General features: G+C 42.1%; 1 protein-coding gene across 2 annotated transcripts in view; it reads right to left on the reverse strand.

Annotated features, from left to right (window-relative positions):
* Positions 1-13291, reverse strand: part of ACACB (acetyl-CoA carboxylase beta) — a 117506-nt gene that overhangs the window by 69670 nt on the left and 34545 nt on the right. For both annotated transcript variants that reach the window (XM_063088084.1, XM_063088083.1), the window contains exons 3-6: positions 10978-11110; positions 8416-8554; positions 6176-6285; positions 5885-5966 (exon numbers count right to left, since the gene is read on the reverse strand). In XM_063088084.1, the coding sequence (XP_062944154.1) occupies positions 5885-5966; positions 6176-6285; positions 8416-8554; positions 10978-11110 (464 nt within the window). The remainder of the gene's footprint in view (positions 1-5884; positions 5967-6175; positions 6286-8415; positions 8555-10977; positions 11111-13291) is intronic.

Below are 13291 nucleotides of genomic sequence, written 5' to 3' on the forward strand. Positions count from 1 at the left end.
TCTGATCTTGAAGAGAGACCTTTTGAAATAACTCAGGCAGACAAAAAAAAAAAAAAAAGAAAGAAAAAAGAATTTTTTAAAATGAAGAAAATTTAAGAGAGATAGCAGACAATCTTAAGTGCACAAACGTCCAAATCATGTTTGTTCTGGAAGGAGAAGAGAAAGAAAAAGGCATTAAAAACATATTTAATGTAATAATAGTGGAAAACTTCCCAGGTATAGGGAGAGGCATGGACCTTCAGATTCAGGAGGTTCAAAGATCTCAAAACAGATTCAATCCGTAAAGGTCCTCTCTGACACACATTATAATCAAACTCTCAAAACTCAAAGACAAAGAGAGAATCCTAAAAACAGCAAGGGAAAAGTGTCAACTCACCTGTAAAGGAGTTCTCACCAGACTAACAGCAGAGTTTTCAACAGAATCTCTACACGCCAGAATAGAATGGAATGATATATTCATAGTACTAAAGAAAAAAAGAATACTATACCCAACAAGCCTATACTTCGGAAGTGAGGGAGAATAAGTGTATTTACCAGACAAACAAAAACTACAAGAGTTCACTACCACATGACCAGCCCTACAAGAAATCCTCAAGGAAGTCCTGCATCTGGAATAAAAAAAAAAATCACTACCATGAATACACAAGAACAAAACCCACTGGTAGAATAAAAATGCAAACAAGAAAGAGAAAGAAACTGTATCTTACCACCTCAAAAAACCAACAAATTTGGGGAGTGACAGGTTGGGTAAAGGGTATAAAGAAAAATCATGATTTGTAATAATGAATATGCTAAAAATGAGTAATAAAATTTTTTTTAAAGCCCAGCAAACACAGAAGATAAACAATAAAAGGGAATGAAAGGAATAGAAGATATTTAAAACATCCAAAAGAAAATCGATAAAATGCCAGGAGTAAGACAATATCTTTTAGTAACAACCCTAAACGTAAATGGATTAAATTCTCCACCCAAAATACACAGAGTGGCTGATTGGATTAAAAAGCTAGACCCAACTATATATGGCCTACAAGTGACTCACCTCACTTGTAAAGACACACACCAACTAATAGTGAAGGGATGGAAAAGGATATACCACACAAATAGAAATCAAAAATGAGCAGGAGTAACCATTCTCACATCAGATAAAATAGACCTTAAACCAAAAACCATAAAAAGAGACAAAGAAGGCTGCTACATAATGATAAATGAATCTATCCAGCAAGAGGACATAGCAATCATAAATATATATGCACCCAACACCAGAGCACCCAGACATATAAAGCAAACACTATTAGACCTAAAGAAAGAGATAGACCCAAATACAATAATAGTTGGGGATCTGAACACCCCCTCTCAAAATGGGACAGAACATCTAGGCAACAAATCAATGGAGAAACTCAGGATTTAAGCCACTCCTTAGACCAACTGGACTTGGCAGATATCTACAGAACATTTTATCCAACAACCACAGAATATACATTCTTCTCATCAGTACATGGAACACTCTCCAAGACAGACCACATATTAAGTCACAAATTAAATCTTAACAAAATTTTAAAAACTGAAATCATTTCAAGTATCTTCTTAGACCACGGTGGATTAAAACTAGAAATCGATAACAATCAAAACTCTGGAAACTATACAAACACATGGAAATTAAATGACATCTCCTGAACTACCTATGAGTCCAATAAGAAATTAAACAGGAAATCAAAAAATTTCTTGAAACTAGTGAAAATAAAGACACATCATACCAAAACCTGTGGCACACTCTGAAAGCAGGACTAAGAGGGCAGTTTATTACAATAAATGCTTACATCAAAAGAACAGGAAGTTTTCAAATAAACATCCTAATGCTACACCTCAAAGAATGAGAAAAACAAGAACAATCCAATCCCAAAATTAGTAGATGGAAAGAAATAATTAAGATCAGAACAGAACTAAATGAAATGGAGACCCAAAAAATGATACAAAAGATCAATGAAACAAAAAGTTGTTTTTTTCAGAATATAAAATAGACAAATCATTATGTAGGCTAACTAAAAAAAAAGAGAGACCCAAATAAAAAGAATAAGAAATGAAATGGAAGACATTACAACCAATACCACAGAAATACAAAGAATCATTAAAGACTACTCTAAACAACTATAAACCAACAAATTTGAAAATCTGGAGGAAATAGATAAATTTCTGACACATACAAACTACCAAGACTGAACCAAGAATAAATAGAAAACATGAACAGACCAATAACTAACAACAAGACTGAAGCAGTAATCAGCCATCTCCCAACAAAGAAAAACTCAGGACTGGATGGCTTTACTGCTGAATTCTACCAAACCTTTAAAGAAGAATAAATACCAATTATTTTCAAACTATTACCAAAAACTGAAACAGAGGCCATTCTCCCAAACACATTCTATGAGGCCAGTATCACCCTGATACCAAAACCAGACAAAGACAGAACAAGAAAAGAAAACTACAGGCCAATATCTTTGATGAAGATAGATGCAAAAATCCTCAGTAAAGTATTAGCAAATAGAATACAACAACACATCAAAAAATTGTACACCATGACGAAGTGGAATTCATCCCAGGGATGCAAGGATAGTTCAACATATGCAAGTCAATAATTGTGATACACCACATCAACAAAAGCAAGGACAAAAACCATATGATTATATCAATAGATGCAGAAAAGGCATTTGATCCCTTCATGATAAAGACTCTCAGCAAATTAGGTATAGAAGGAAAGTACCTCAACACAATAAAAGCCATGTATGACAAATCCACTGCCAATAAGAACAGGAACAAGACAAAGATACCCACTCTCATCACTCCCATTTAACATAGTATTAAAAGTACTAGCTAGAGCAATCAGACAAGAGAAATAAAGGGCATCCAGATTGGAAAAGTTGAAGTCAAACTGTCCCTGTTTCCAGATGACATGATCCTATATGTAGAAAAGCCCAAAGACTCTACAAAAAAAAAAACCTCTTGGAGTTGAGAAATGATTTCAGTAAAAGTTGCAGGATACAAAACCAACACACAAAAATCAGTAGCATTTTTATATTCCAACAACAAACCAGCAGAAAAAGAAATCAAGAAAGCTAGCTCATTTACAATAGTCACCAAAAATAAATAAATAAATAAAATACCTAGCAATCAATATAAGCAAGGAGGTGAAAGATCTCTACAACAAGAAATACAAACCACTGCTTAAAGAAATTAAACACAGAAAAATATGGGAAGACATTCTATGCTCCTGGATTAGAAGAATTAAGATGTGAAAATGTGCATACTATACAAAGCAATCTACAGATTCAGTACAATCCCCATCAAAATACCAGTGACATTCTTCACAGAAATAGAAAAAACAATCCCAACATTCATATGGAACAACAAAAGACCCTGAATAGCCAAAGCAATCCTGAGCCAAAAAAAAAATAAAGCTGAGGCATAACACTACCTGATTTCAAATTTTACAATAAAGCTAAGTAACCAAAACAGCATGGTACTGGTATAAAAACAGACTCTAGGACCAATGGAACAGAATAGAGAACCCAGAAATCAACCCACACACTTACAGCCAACTGATCTTTAAGAAAGGCACCAAGAACATACATTGGGGAAAGGACTGCCTTTTCAATAAGTGGTGCTGGGAAAACTGAACATCCATATGCAGAAAAATGAAACTAGACCAGTACCTCTCACCATATACCAAAATCAACTCAAAATGGATTAGAGATTTAAATATAAGACCTGAAACTATAAAACTACTAAAAGAAAACACAGGGAAAAAACTTCAGGAAGTAGGACGGGGCAAAGACTTTATTTTTTTAATTTTTATTTTTATTTGCCCAAAAGCACAAGCAACAAAGGAAAAATAAACAAATGGGATTATCTCAAACTAAAAAGCTTCTGCACAGCAAAAGAAACAATTAACAGAGCAAAAAGACAACTTATAGAGTGGTAGAAAACATTTGCAAGCTATGCATCCAACAAAGGATTAATACCCAGAATATATAAGGAACTCAAACAACTTGACAGCAAAAAAGCAAATAACCAGATTAAAAAATGAAGCTGAATAGGCATTTCTCAAAGAAAGACATACAAGTGGCCAACAGACACATGAAAAAGTGCTCAACATCACTCTGCATCAGGGAAATGCAAATCAAAACCACATTGAGATATCATCTCACCCCAGTTAGACTGGCTAGTATCAAAAAGAGAATAGCAAATGCTGGTGAAGATGCAGAGAAAGGGGAACCTTCCTACACTGTTGGTGGGACTGTTAATTGGTGCAGCCACTATGGAAAATGGTATGGAGTTTCCTCAGACAACTACAGACAGAACTGCCACATGATCCAGCAGTTCCACTGCTGGGTATATACCCAGATGAATGGAAACCATCATGTCAAAGGGAGACCTGCACTCCCATGTTTATCACAGCTCTATTCACAACAGCCGTTTAGTTTGGAACCAAACTAAATGTCCATCGTTGGGTGACTGGATAAGGAAAATATGGTATATTTACACAATGGAATACTATTCGGCCATAAAAAGAATGAATTCTGCAATCTGCAGCAACATGTATGAACTTGGAGAAAATTATGTTAAGTGAAATAAGCCAGGCACAGAAGGAGAAATACTGTGTCCTCACTCATAAATGAGAACTAAAAAAATAAACAAAGAAAGAAAGAAAGAAAAATACAACAATCACGATAATAGCTGAACTTTCAAAAGGAGAGAACGGAACTGAGGTTACCAGAGGTGGGAACAGGGGAGGGGGAGGGAGTAAGGGAGGAATTGTAAAGGGTCACAAAAAACGATTATATTGTATATTGTTGCATATACTAATTATCCTGATTTGAGCATCACATATTGTACACAGGTATTGATATTTAACTCTGTATCCTACAGATTTGTATAATCAACTATGTTTCAATAAAAAAATTTTAAAAAAACAGGTGGGGGAGACAGATTTGGCCTGTGGTCTGTAGTCTGCTGGCTCCTGGGCTGGACCATCGACCACCAGAGGAGTTAAGAGTGATAATGAGATTCCCATGTGACAATCAATCAGGACATGTGCCCATATGTATTCAGAGTCCATGCACAGAGAAAACATCAAAGGGCACACGGATCAGCATAATTAGACATACCAAGTTAACACATACAAATACAGGTTGAGTATCCCTTATCCAAAACGTTTGGGACCAGAGTGTTTAGGATTTCAGGTTTTTTTGGATTTTGTAATATTTGCAGAATATGTACGAGTTGAGCATCATTAATCAGAAAATCCAAAATCCGAAATGGTCCAATGAGCATTCCCTTTGAGTATCATGTCAGTGCTCAAAAAGTTTCGAATTTTGGGACGTTTTGGATTTCAGATTTTCGGGTTAGAGATGCTCAACCTGTACAGATGAAAATCTTGAAACCAACAGATGCCATAAGACAATAAGTATCATTTTACCTAATAAATAACAGACCCAGAGGCTATGATCCCAAGGGGTTAGGGGCATTTTACAGGCCTGAGAACAGCTCAAACAAAGGTGTGGCACTCTCAGAAACATGACCCCCAAACTTAGTCAGAAATCCGAACATGGCTGATATCTCAGGACCCACAGAAACATTAGCAGAGGGTTCTGCTTGCCCCAGCATTGTCTTGCTGGGATAACCATGGTAATGGCTCCTATTTCTGTGGCCTGGCTGACTTACCCATGTGCCCTCCCACCCCTGAACTCACCTGTTCCTCACAGTGAATGTGTAATGGGAAATCAAACTGACCCCCACTTTATAGGGCAAGAGTGCAAGGAGAATCTGACCCAGGTGCGTGTCCCACCAACACCCCAATTCCCGCATATCTGAAGGAGACACACTCTACCTAAGAAAGCAATTCCATGCTTGCACAGCAGCTCCGGAAGTTTGGGGTTTTCGGAAGCATGGCCCCAGCCAGCCCACACCGCCTGCAAACACAGAAAGGGGTGGACAAAGGTCTTGTTTCCACAACCTACCTCCCATTGCACTGAAAGCTCTCTGTTGTGTTATATCAGCCCTGGAGTCTGGAATCTCATGGGACCTGGCTCCTCTGCCCCTTCTGAACTGCAAAACGAGTTGTTCCAGAACTCAGGGCATCATCCCACCATTGTGCACTCGGGCACCCTGAGCCACTTACCTGCACAGGGGTTCTCTTGGCAATGTCCACAATCAGCTCCACATTGGCATAGTTGTTGTTATTGGGCCCTCCTGGGACGGGGACGTACTGATCTGCCATCTTGATGTACTCTGGAGTTAAATGGGGGGGGAGGAAAGAACCACTGAGAGACTGAAGTCAGGTGAAGAGCACCATCAGACAGAACCACATGCGGCCACGGAAAGCGTAACCGTCATGACTCTGTAGCAACAATGGACAAAGGAGTGAAAATCTGAAGAAAACTGAACATGACTTTAATTACTTGAAAATAGGTGTGCCTCTGGACAAGGCCTGGAAGGAAGCAATCTGTCAGGGCAGAGGGATTAGAGGTGGTGTTTTATTCCTATTTAAAACTTATCTTAATATTGTTTTACCAATACTTTTTAAAAAAATTGTGCTAAGAAACATATAACATGAAATGTACCATCTTAACCATTTTTGAGAGTACAGTTCAGTAATGTCAAGTATACTCATATCATTGTGAAACAGATCTCCTGATCGTCTTCATCTTCCAAATCTAAAACTCTATACTTACTAATAACTCCCCTTTTCCCTCTCCCCAAGTCCCTGGCAACCAATGTTCTACCCTCTGTCTCTATGAATGTCATTACTCTATTCCCCTTATAAATGGAAACATATAGTATTTGTTATTTTGTGACTCGCCTATTTCACTTTCTGTGACTGGCATAACATCCTCAAGGTTCATCCATGTTGTAGCCTATGACAGGATTTTCTTTTTTAAGGCTGACTACAATACAATGTTTTGATTTTAAAGTACACATGCTCATTGAACCAGAAATTCCACTTCTAGGAATATGTTCTAAAAAACCACTCATCAATGTGGCCAACGTAAGACGATGGTCACTGAGCAGCATTTTGGACTGTGAAAAGTTAAGACTCAATTAAAGACAAGAGTTGGTACATCTGTACTTTGGAATTTGCTAAGATCCTGAAAATGAACAATGTGGAACTTTATATGCAGACGCCAAAAGACACCCAAGAGCAACTATTCCTTCCTCCCTACCTGTCTGCCTGCCTCAGTGTTTTTTAAACACACAAGTATTGGCCACTAGGGAGGTTCCAGAGATGATAAAGTAAGCAATGTTGGAGAAGATAAAGAAAAACACACACGATAACTATGATTGGGGTCAGTGCCCAGAAGGAAATAAACAAGGTTCTCTGAGAGAGATGCACAGGAGGGTGGTGAGACCTGAAGGCTGGGGTGGGGAGGGGGTCTGCTGTGAAAAGGCTTTGGGTTGTACCATCAGCAGAGGGTCCAGGTATACCAAGACTTTGCCACAGGAAAGGGCAAGGCTGGCCCAGGAACCACCAGAAGACTGTGCAACTGGGACCCAGTTCTGGAGAAAGGAACCAGATAGAGCCAGGAGGCCAGCAGGGGTCATCATGCGGGGTCTTACTGGCCTGGGTGAGGATCTGGGATTTCGGTCTTAAGCATGATAGAACACCTTACAGGATGATGCTCTGAACTCAGACCAGAGTTCCAATCCCACCTGTGACACATGCTGAGTGTGAGACTGCGGGAAGTGATAAAGGTATGTCCCTGAGCCTCCACTGTCTCACTTGTACATGGGACTGTGAGTAACAAACAAGGCCATGTCTGTGCAGGGCGGAGCCCAGGGTCTGTGCTCCAGGAGGGCTCAGGGGATGGGGCTGAGGGTACTGACATTGAGAATAGCACTGCGGCCTTGAAGTGTTTAAGGAGGAATGTGACGACACCCAAGTTATGTTTTTAAAAGATCACTTTGGCTGCTGCGTGGAGAAGGGTCTGCAAAGGAATAAGATTGTTCAGGGAAAAAAAAGTATATCATCCAACAGTTACTTATAGAATGATCCATTTTAATAGACATAGATACTCGTATGGGTAAACAAAAAGAAAAAATGAGTGATGAAATGCAGTACATACATCTGCAGGAAAAAACATCTGGAGAGAGACACTAATCTGCTGGAACATGGACATTTCTCAAGGGGGTTTTCCACTCTGCATGTTAACCATTTGCTTCTGTATAAGGCACGTGTGTCACTCTTATTATCAGCAGACATTTTAATTAAAGAAGAAAGAGCAAATAAACACAGGTTCATGACAGTTGCTATAGGTCTCTGTTTGGGATACAGAAGGAACATGTCTGGGTGGGATGCAGGAGGTGAAGGCAGGTAAAAATGGGGGGTGGTGGAAGGGAGGTGGTCAAGGCCCAAGTGGTTACCTGCATTGGCCTTGAGGTCCTCGGGTGTCACCATGACTACAAATCGGACGGCCCGCTCGTTGCGGAACATCTCATAGGCCCACCTGCGGATAGAGCGCATGCACTTCACAGCAGCAATACCGTTGTTGGCAATGAGCACCTACGTGGGGAAAGGAAGAAGCCGGAGCTGCACATCCACCTGAGCTGGAGGCTGGGCACTACCCCACGGTCCATCTCACAGCTGCAGAGCCTCCTATGCTACCTGCAGTGCATCATTCCTCCCCGTATCTCTACAGCACACCACCCGGCACAGAGCAGGTGCTCAAAGTCTGCCAGCTGCAGGAATGCACAATTGAATGAATGAATGAATGAATGAATGAATGATTTCGATCCTTTGTTTGGCGCCACCAGGATCACCCTTAACATTTTTGGGGGGTTTAGCATGTACAGGCTACAGTACAATGCATTTGATTTGCATTGTTTCATTTCACCCTCACAACAACCCTTTGGAAGAGGCTTTGTTATTATCTCTATTTGGGGGTTAAAGACATTAAAATTTAGAGGAGTTAAGGCACTTTCCCAAGTCACACAGCTAGTAAGTGGCAGTGCTGGGGCTCAAATCCAGATCTGTTCTATTGCACAGTCTGACTGTGCTCTGAACTGCCCACCCCACCCTCACATAGCTGCCTCTGAATTCTAAAGGTTAAAAGTTCTAGATTTGGTAAAGAGGAATAGCATTAATGCTGGCTGTCCCCAAATGCAGAGAGCAACAGAAGCGGTCCTGGTTTCAATTCCTAGTTGTGTCATGAACTTGCTGTGTAGCCTTAGGCAGATCCCTTCCCTCTCTGAGCTTTACCTCCACATGAGGAGTTTGGAATGGCTGACCTCCTAGCTTGGTCTCTAAGATATAAAACCAAGCTCTAATCTTGTTTAAAAGAAAAAAAAAATAGGCATGGGGCCTCAAAGCTCTGACGTACATAGCAATTTCATTATTTGAAAGCCCCCTTGATTGCCATCTAATCTTCATGACAGCCCTGAAGGGCAAGACTCATCAGAAATTTGGAAGGTGATGACTTGTTTTACAGAAGAGGAAACTGAGCTCAGAACTCACATCCCATGAGCGATCACACCAGGATTTGACCCCTGCGTTCCTGGCTCACATAAAATGTTCTTTCTACCCTGTTAGAAATGCCTCTCGGGAAGAGGTGATGAAATGGCTGGGTTTTGCCTTTCTCAATCTTATTACCAAAGCAGGGCTTGGTCAAGAGGGAAGGACTACAGGTAACTCCAGGACGTCCTGGTTTTCCTTGGCTCCATGGTTCCAGCACAACAAATGTTGTGGGAGCCCTGTGGGGAGAAAGCTGCTGCCAGCCAGCTTGCTATTCTAATCCCCATGGCTGCAGCTTTCCCACGAGGAGTCTAGGAGAGAGGGCAGGCCAAGGTCAACTCCTAAGCCAGAAAGTGCAATAGCTCTGAGCTGAGGCTCTCTGCACGGTTCCTGAGAACTAAATGCTGGCCACTAGTGGGGTGGCTGCAAAACAGTCTCCTGGTGAGTGTGGCAAAAATGCAGCTTCTGGATGCCTACCCAGGAGATTCTACATCCGAGGATCTATAGCAGGGTAGAGAAATCGGTTTTTTCAACCAGGAAGACAGGTGGCAGCCTGGTTTGGGAACCTGTGTGAGTCTCTACCACCCAACACTGCACTTACAATGTGCTGGGGTGCGGGTGTGGCCTCTGGAGTCCATAGCTGGGGTTCAAATCCCAACCTCCCCTCTCTAGGCCTCAGTTTCCTCATCTGTAAAATAATACCTACTGATAAAGCAGTGGGATGGTTAGATGAGATGTGATGATGTCAAGCAAATAACAGGTCGCCCTCCCCAGAACAGGCCCTCGGTGAGTGGCAGCTGCCGCCGCTGCCCTTATTGTTTCATTGCTGTTGTTGTTACTACCACCCTCAAGTAAAATGGAAAAGAACAAGGCCTTACTGCCAAACTGATCTGGGTTCAAATCCCAGCCCCACCACTTACTATCTATGTGACCTTAGGCAGTCAACGTCAAGTCTCTGAATTCTGGCTTCCCCATGAATACGACAGGAATAATCAAACATGGGGCCCAGGGCCTTAACCAGATGGAATGAAAAACAATGTGAAAAGCCTTCAGAAATGGCAAACCTTGGCTATTTCTGTTACAGTCATTATATTGTAAGAGTCTTGTCTCCTCTAAGAAGCTGTAAACCTCAAGAGGGCAGGGTTGGGTTTGATGCTTTCCTCCCAACAACCTAGAAGGCAGCCCCTTTCATGGAAGCACCCAGGATTCTTTTCAGGAGCCTCCTGACCATGCCCAGAGGCCTCAGACTCCCTCTGTAAACAGGGGTGATGCACCTGCGGCATTGAACTGTTGTGAGGGTGAAAAGCTCCTGAAGTCAAGGGCCCAGCACTGAGCAAGTGTCACAAGAGGGTGGCCCTTGCCCCCTCTCTGAAGTGTGAGGATGTGACTGAAGCTGGTTCTCCCACCTCCAGCTGGGAGGAAGGGTCTCTTTCCCCCAACTCAGCCCCACTCAGAGTGCCAGGACCCATCTGTACCTTCTCGATGACCCGATCCCCCCCAAAGCGTGTGACAAACTCAGCTGGGGAAGCCACAGTAAAGTCTCTGTGCAGGTCCAGCTTCTTGTGTTCCCGTCCCCTCTTCACCAGGTGGAGGCCCGACATGCTTGGCCTGCAGAGCAAAAAGGACAGACAGAGCTGCGTGAGGGAAGATGTGCAGAAGCCTCAGGGAGGGAGTCCGACTTCGCTTTTGCTCTCCAGAGACCTTGAAGCAATTCATAAGGAGACTCGAGGGAGAGAACCACCGTCCCAAGAGGCCGGCGCATGACCCTAGCAGGAGCAATCCCTTGACCAGCCCCGAGGTGTACGCTTAGATTTTTAAACTACTTTCTACCTCACATGCCCACGATTTAGGAGCTCAAATAATACCAAAAAACTTACAACAGGGTGGGAGTTTTACAAGCAGGGAGGGAGGAAGTCCACACATTCCAATACTGAAGACGTGTTCAATGGTATTAACATTGTTCACACACTTTTTCTCTATGCGTATTTCAAACTTTTTTAAAAAACTGAAAACAATTATTAAAACATACAACAACAAAACAGAGGTTCCTTGCCCCACACCTCCACCCCTCCACACGTCAGGAAATCATGGTTGACTTTTTCTGGCATTCACATTATCTGTGAGTCCTCCACTGGTGACTCCATCCATGGCCTTCCCACCTGGAGAGAAGTGGATTTGGCTCATACAAGGCCATGCCATCCGCTTCCCTCTCTCAATAGAGTATACTGTAATTTGGCAAATTCAGTGTTTTATTAGTCTGTGATCAGATTTTGTTTCCTTTCTTTTTGTTTTTTCCTGGAGCTCATGATTTTTCCCTTTCCTTGGTGTTCCTTGCACTTGTTGTTAATTGATAAGTTCTGTTATTTTTTTCATTGGTGACATCCCTGCTGGAGGCCTCTATTCTCTTTTCATCTGGACTGGTTGTCTTCTAGACCCCTGTACCACCATCATTGGGGGCTCCCTTTGCTGACATCCTTTGAAATCCCTTTGCCTTTCCTTGGGGTTGGAGCCCTGATTTGGGGGATCAAGTGGCCTCCTCTTTCTTGCTGGAGTTTCTCATTGTGCTGGAGCATATCCTTCAGTAGCAGCGTCCAGTTAACATGATGGTACAATGGCAGGGCGTGAGACTACGATGCCCTCAACCTGCCTATCCTGCTCCTGATTGCCCTGGGCTACCTGCTCACCATCACCCTGGAGATTCCCTTTGATTCTATGTTGGATCTCCTGTTTCCTGTCTCCTGTGTGTTGCTCTTCCTTGGTTTACTCTCTGGTTGCAGTGGAAGACATCCTCAAGTAGCTTTCTCAGAAAGGGTACAGGAGGTGGTTGGGGGTAGATGCTTTGTGGCCTTGGATGTTCTAAAGTTGTCTTTCTCCTGCCCTCACATTAGACACTATTATTTGGTGGTGTATGGAATTCTAGGAAGGAAAACCTTCTCGCCCAAAGTTCTGGACCATTATGTTGTGGCTTCCGAGGCTGCTAGAACCAGAGTTGTTCTGATCCTTGATCCTTTGTAGGTGACTTGTTTTTTCATATCCAGAAGCTTATAGCATCATCTCTCTGTCCCCACTATTCCACAATTGCATAGAGATGGACCCAGGCATGTGTCTGCTTCTATCAACAAGGCTGCAAATCTCTCAGGACCTCTCAACCTGGAAACCTGAGAATTTGTCTTCAAATACCGCCTTGGTGATTTCCTTACCTCTTTTTTCTCTATTCTTCCCAAAAGTCCTATCATTTGGAGTTGAAATTCCTAAACTGGGCCACTAGTTTATGCATCTTTCCCTCTCCTATTCTCTTTTCTTCTACTTTCTAGGTGTTTCCTCAGCCTTATCTTCTGTTCAGTGGAGTGCTTCATTTCTGCTATCATGTTTTCAATGTCCAAGAGCTTGTTTTTGGCTTATGAATGTTCTCTTTTTTATAGCATCCTGTTCCTATGTGTGCCTCATCCTGTCTGACCTCAGAGACGATATTAATGATAACTTTTGTATGTTCTCTTCTCTGGCATGGTTTCTGTTTCTGCCAGGTTTCCTGCATCCATTTGTTTGGCTGTTTGGGCCCTGTCTACTATATTAGAAATTGTTGCTTTGCCTCCCATGGATTTGTCACCCCTTTTCCCCTGGGTGACAGAGCTGCCAAAGATTACTCAAAGCCCATCTCTTCTGAGCAGTAAGAAGGCTCAAAAAGGAGTTAATCTCCCAGAACCCTCAAGAGCAAGGCATTCCTTCCATTTGGGAAATTAACCCCAAATTGGTGTTCTCTTCCCGCATTTATTCTCCAGACCAGGAAGT

Source organism: Cynocephalus volans, chromosome 2 (genome assembly GCF_027409185.1).
Source record: "Cynocephalus volans isolate mCynVol1 chromosome 2, mCynVol1.pri, whole genome shotgun sequence".
Lineage (NCBI taxonomy): Eukaryota > Metazoa > Chordata > Mammalia > Dermoptera > Cynocephalidae > Cynocephalus > Cynocephalus volans.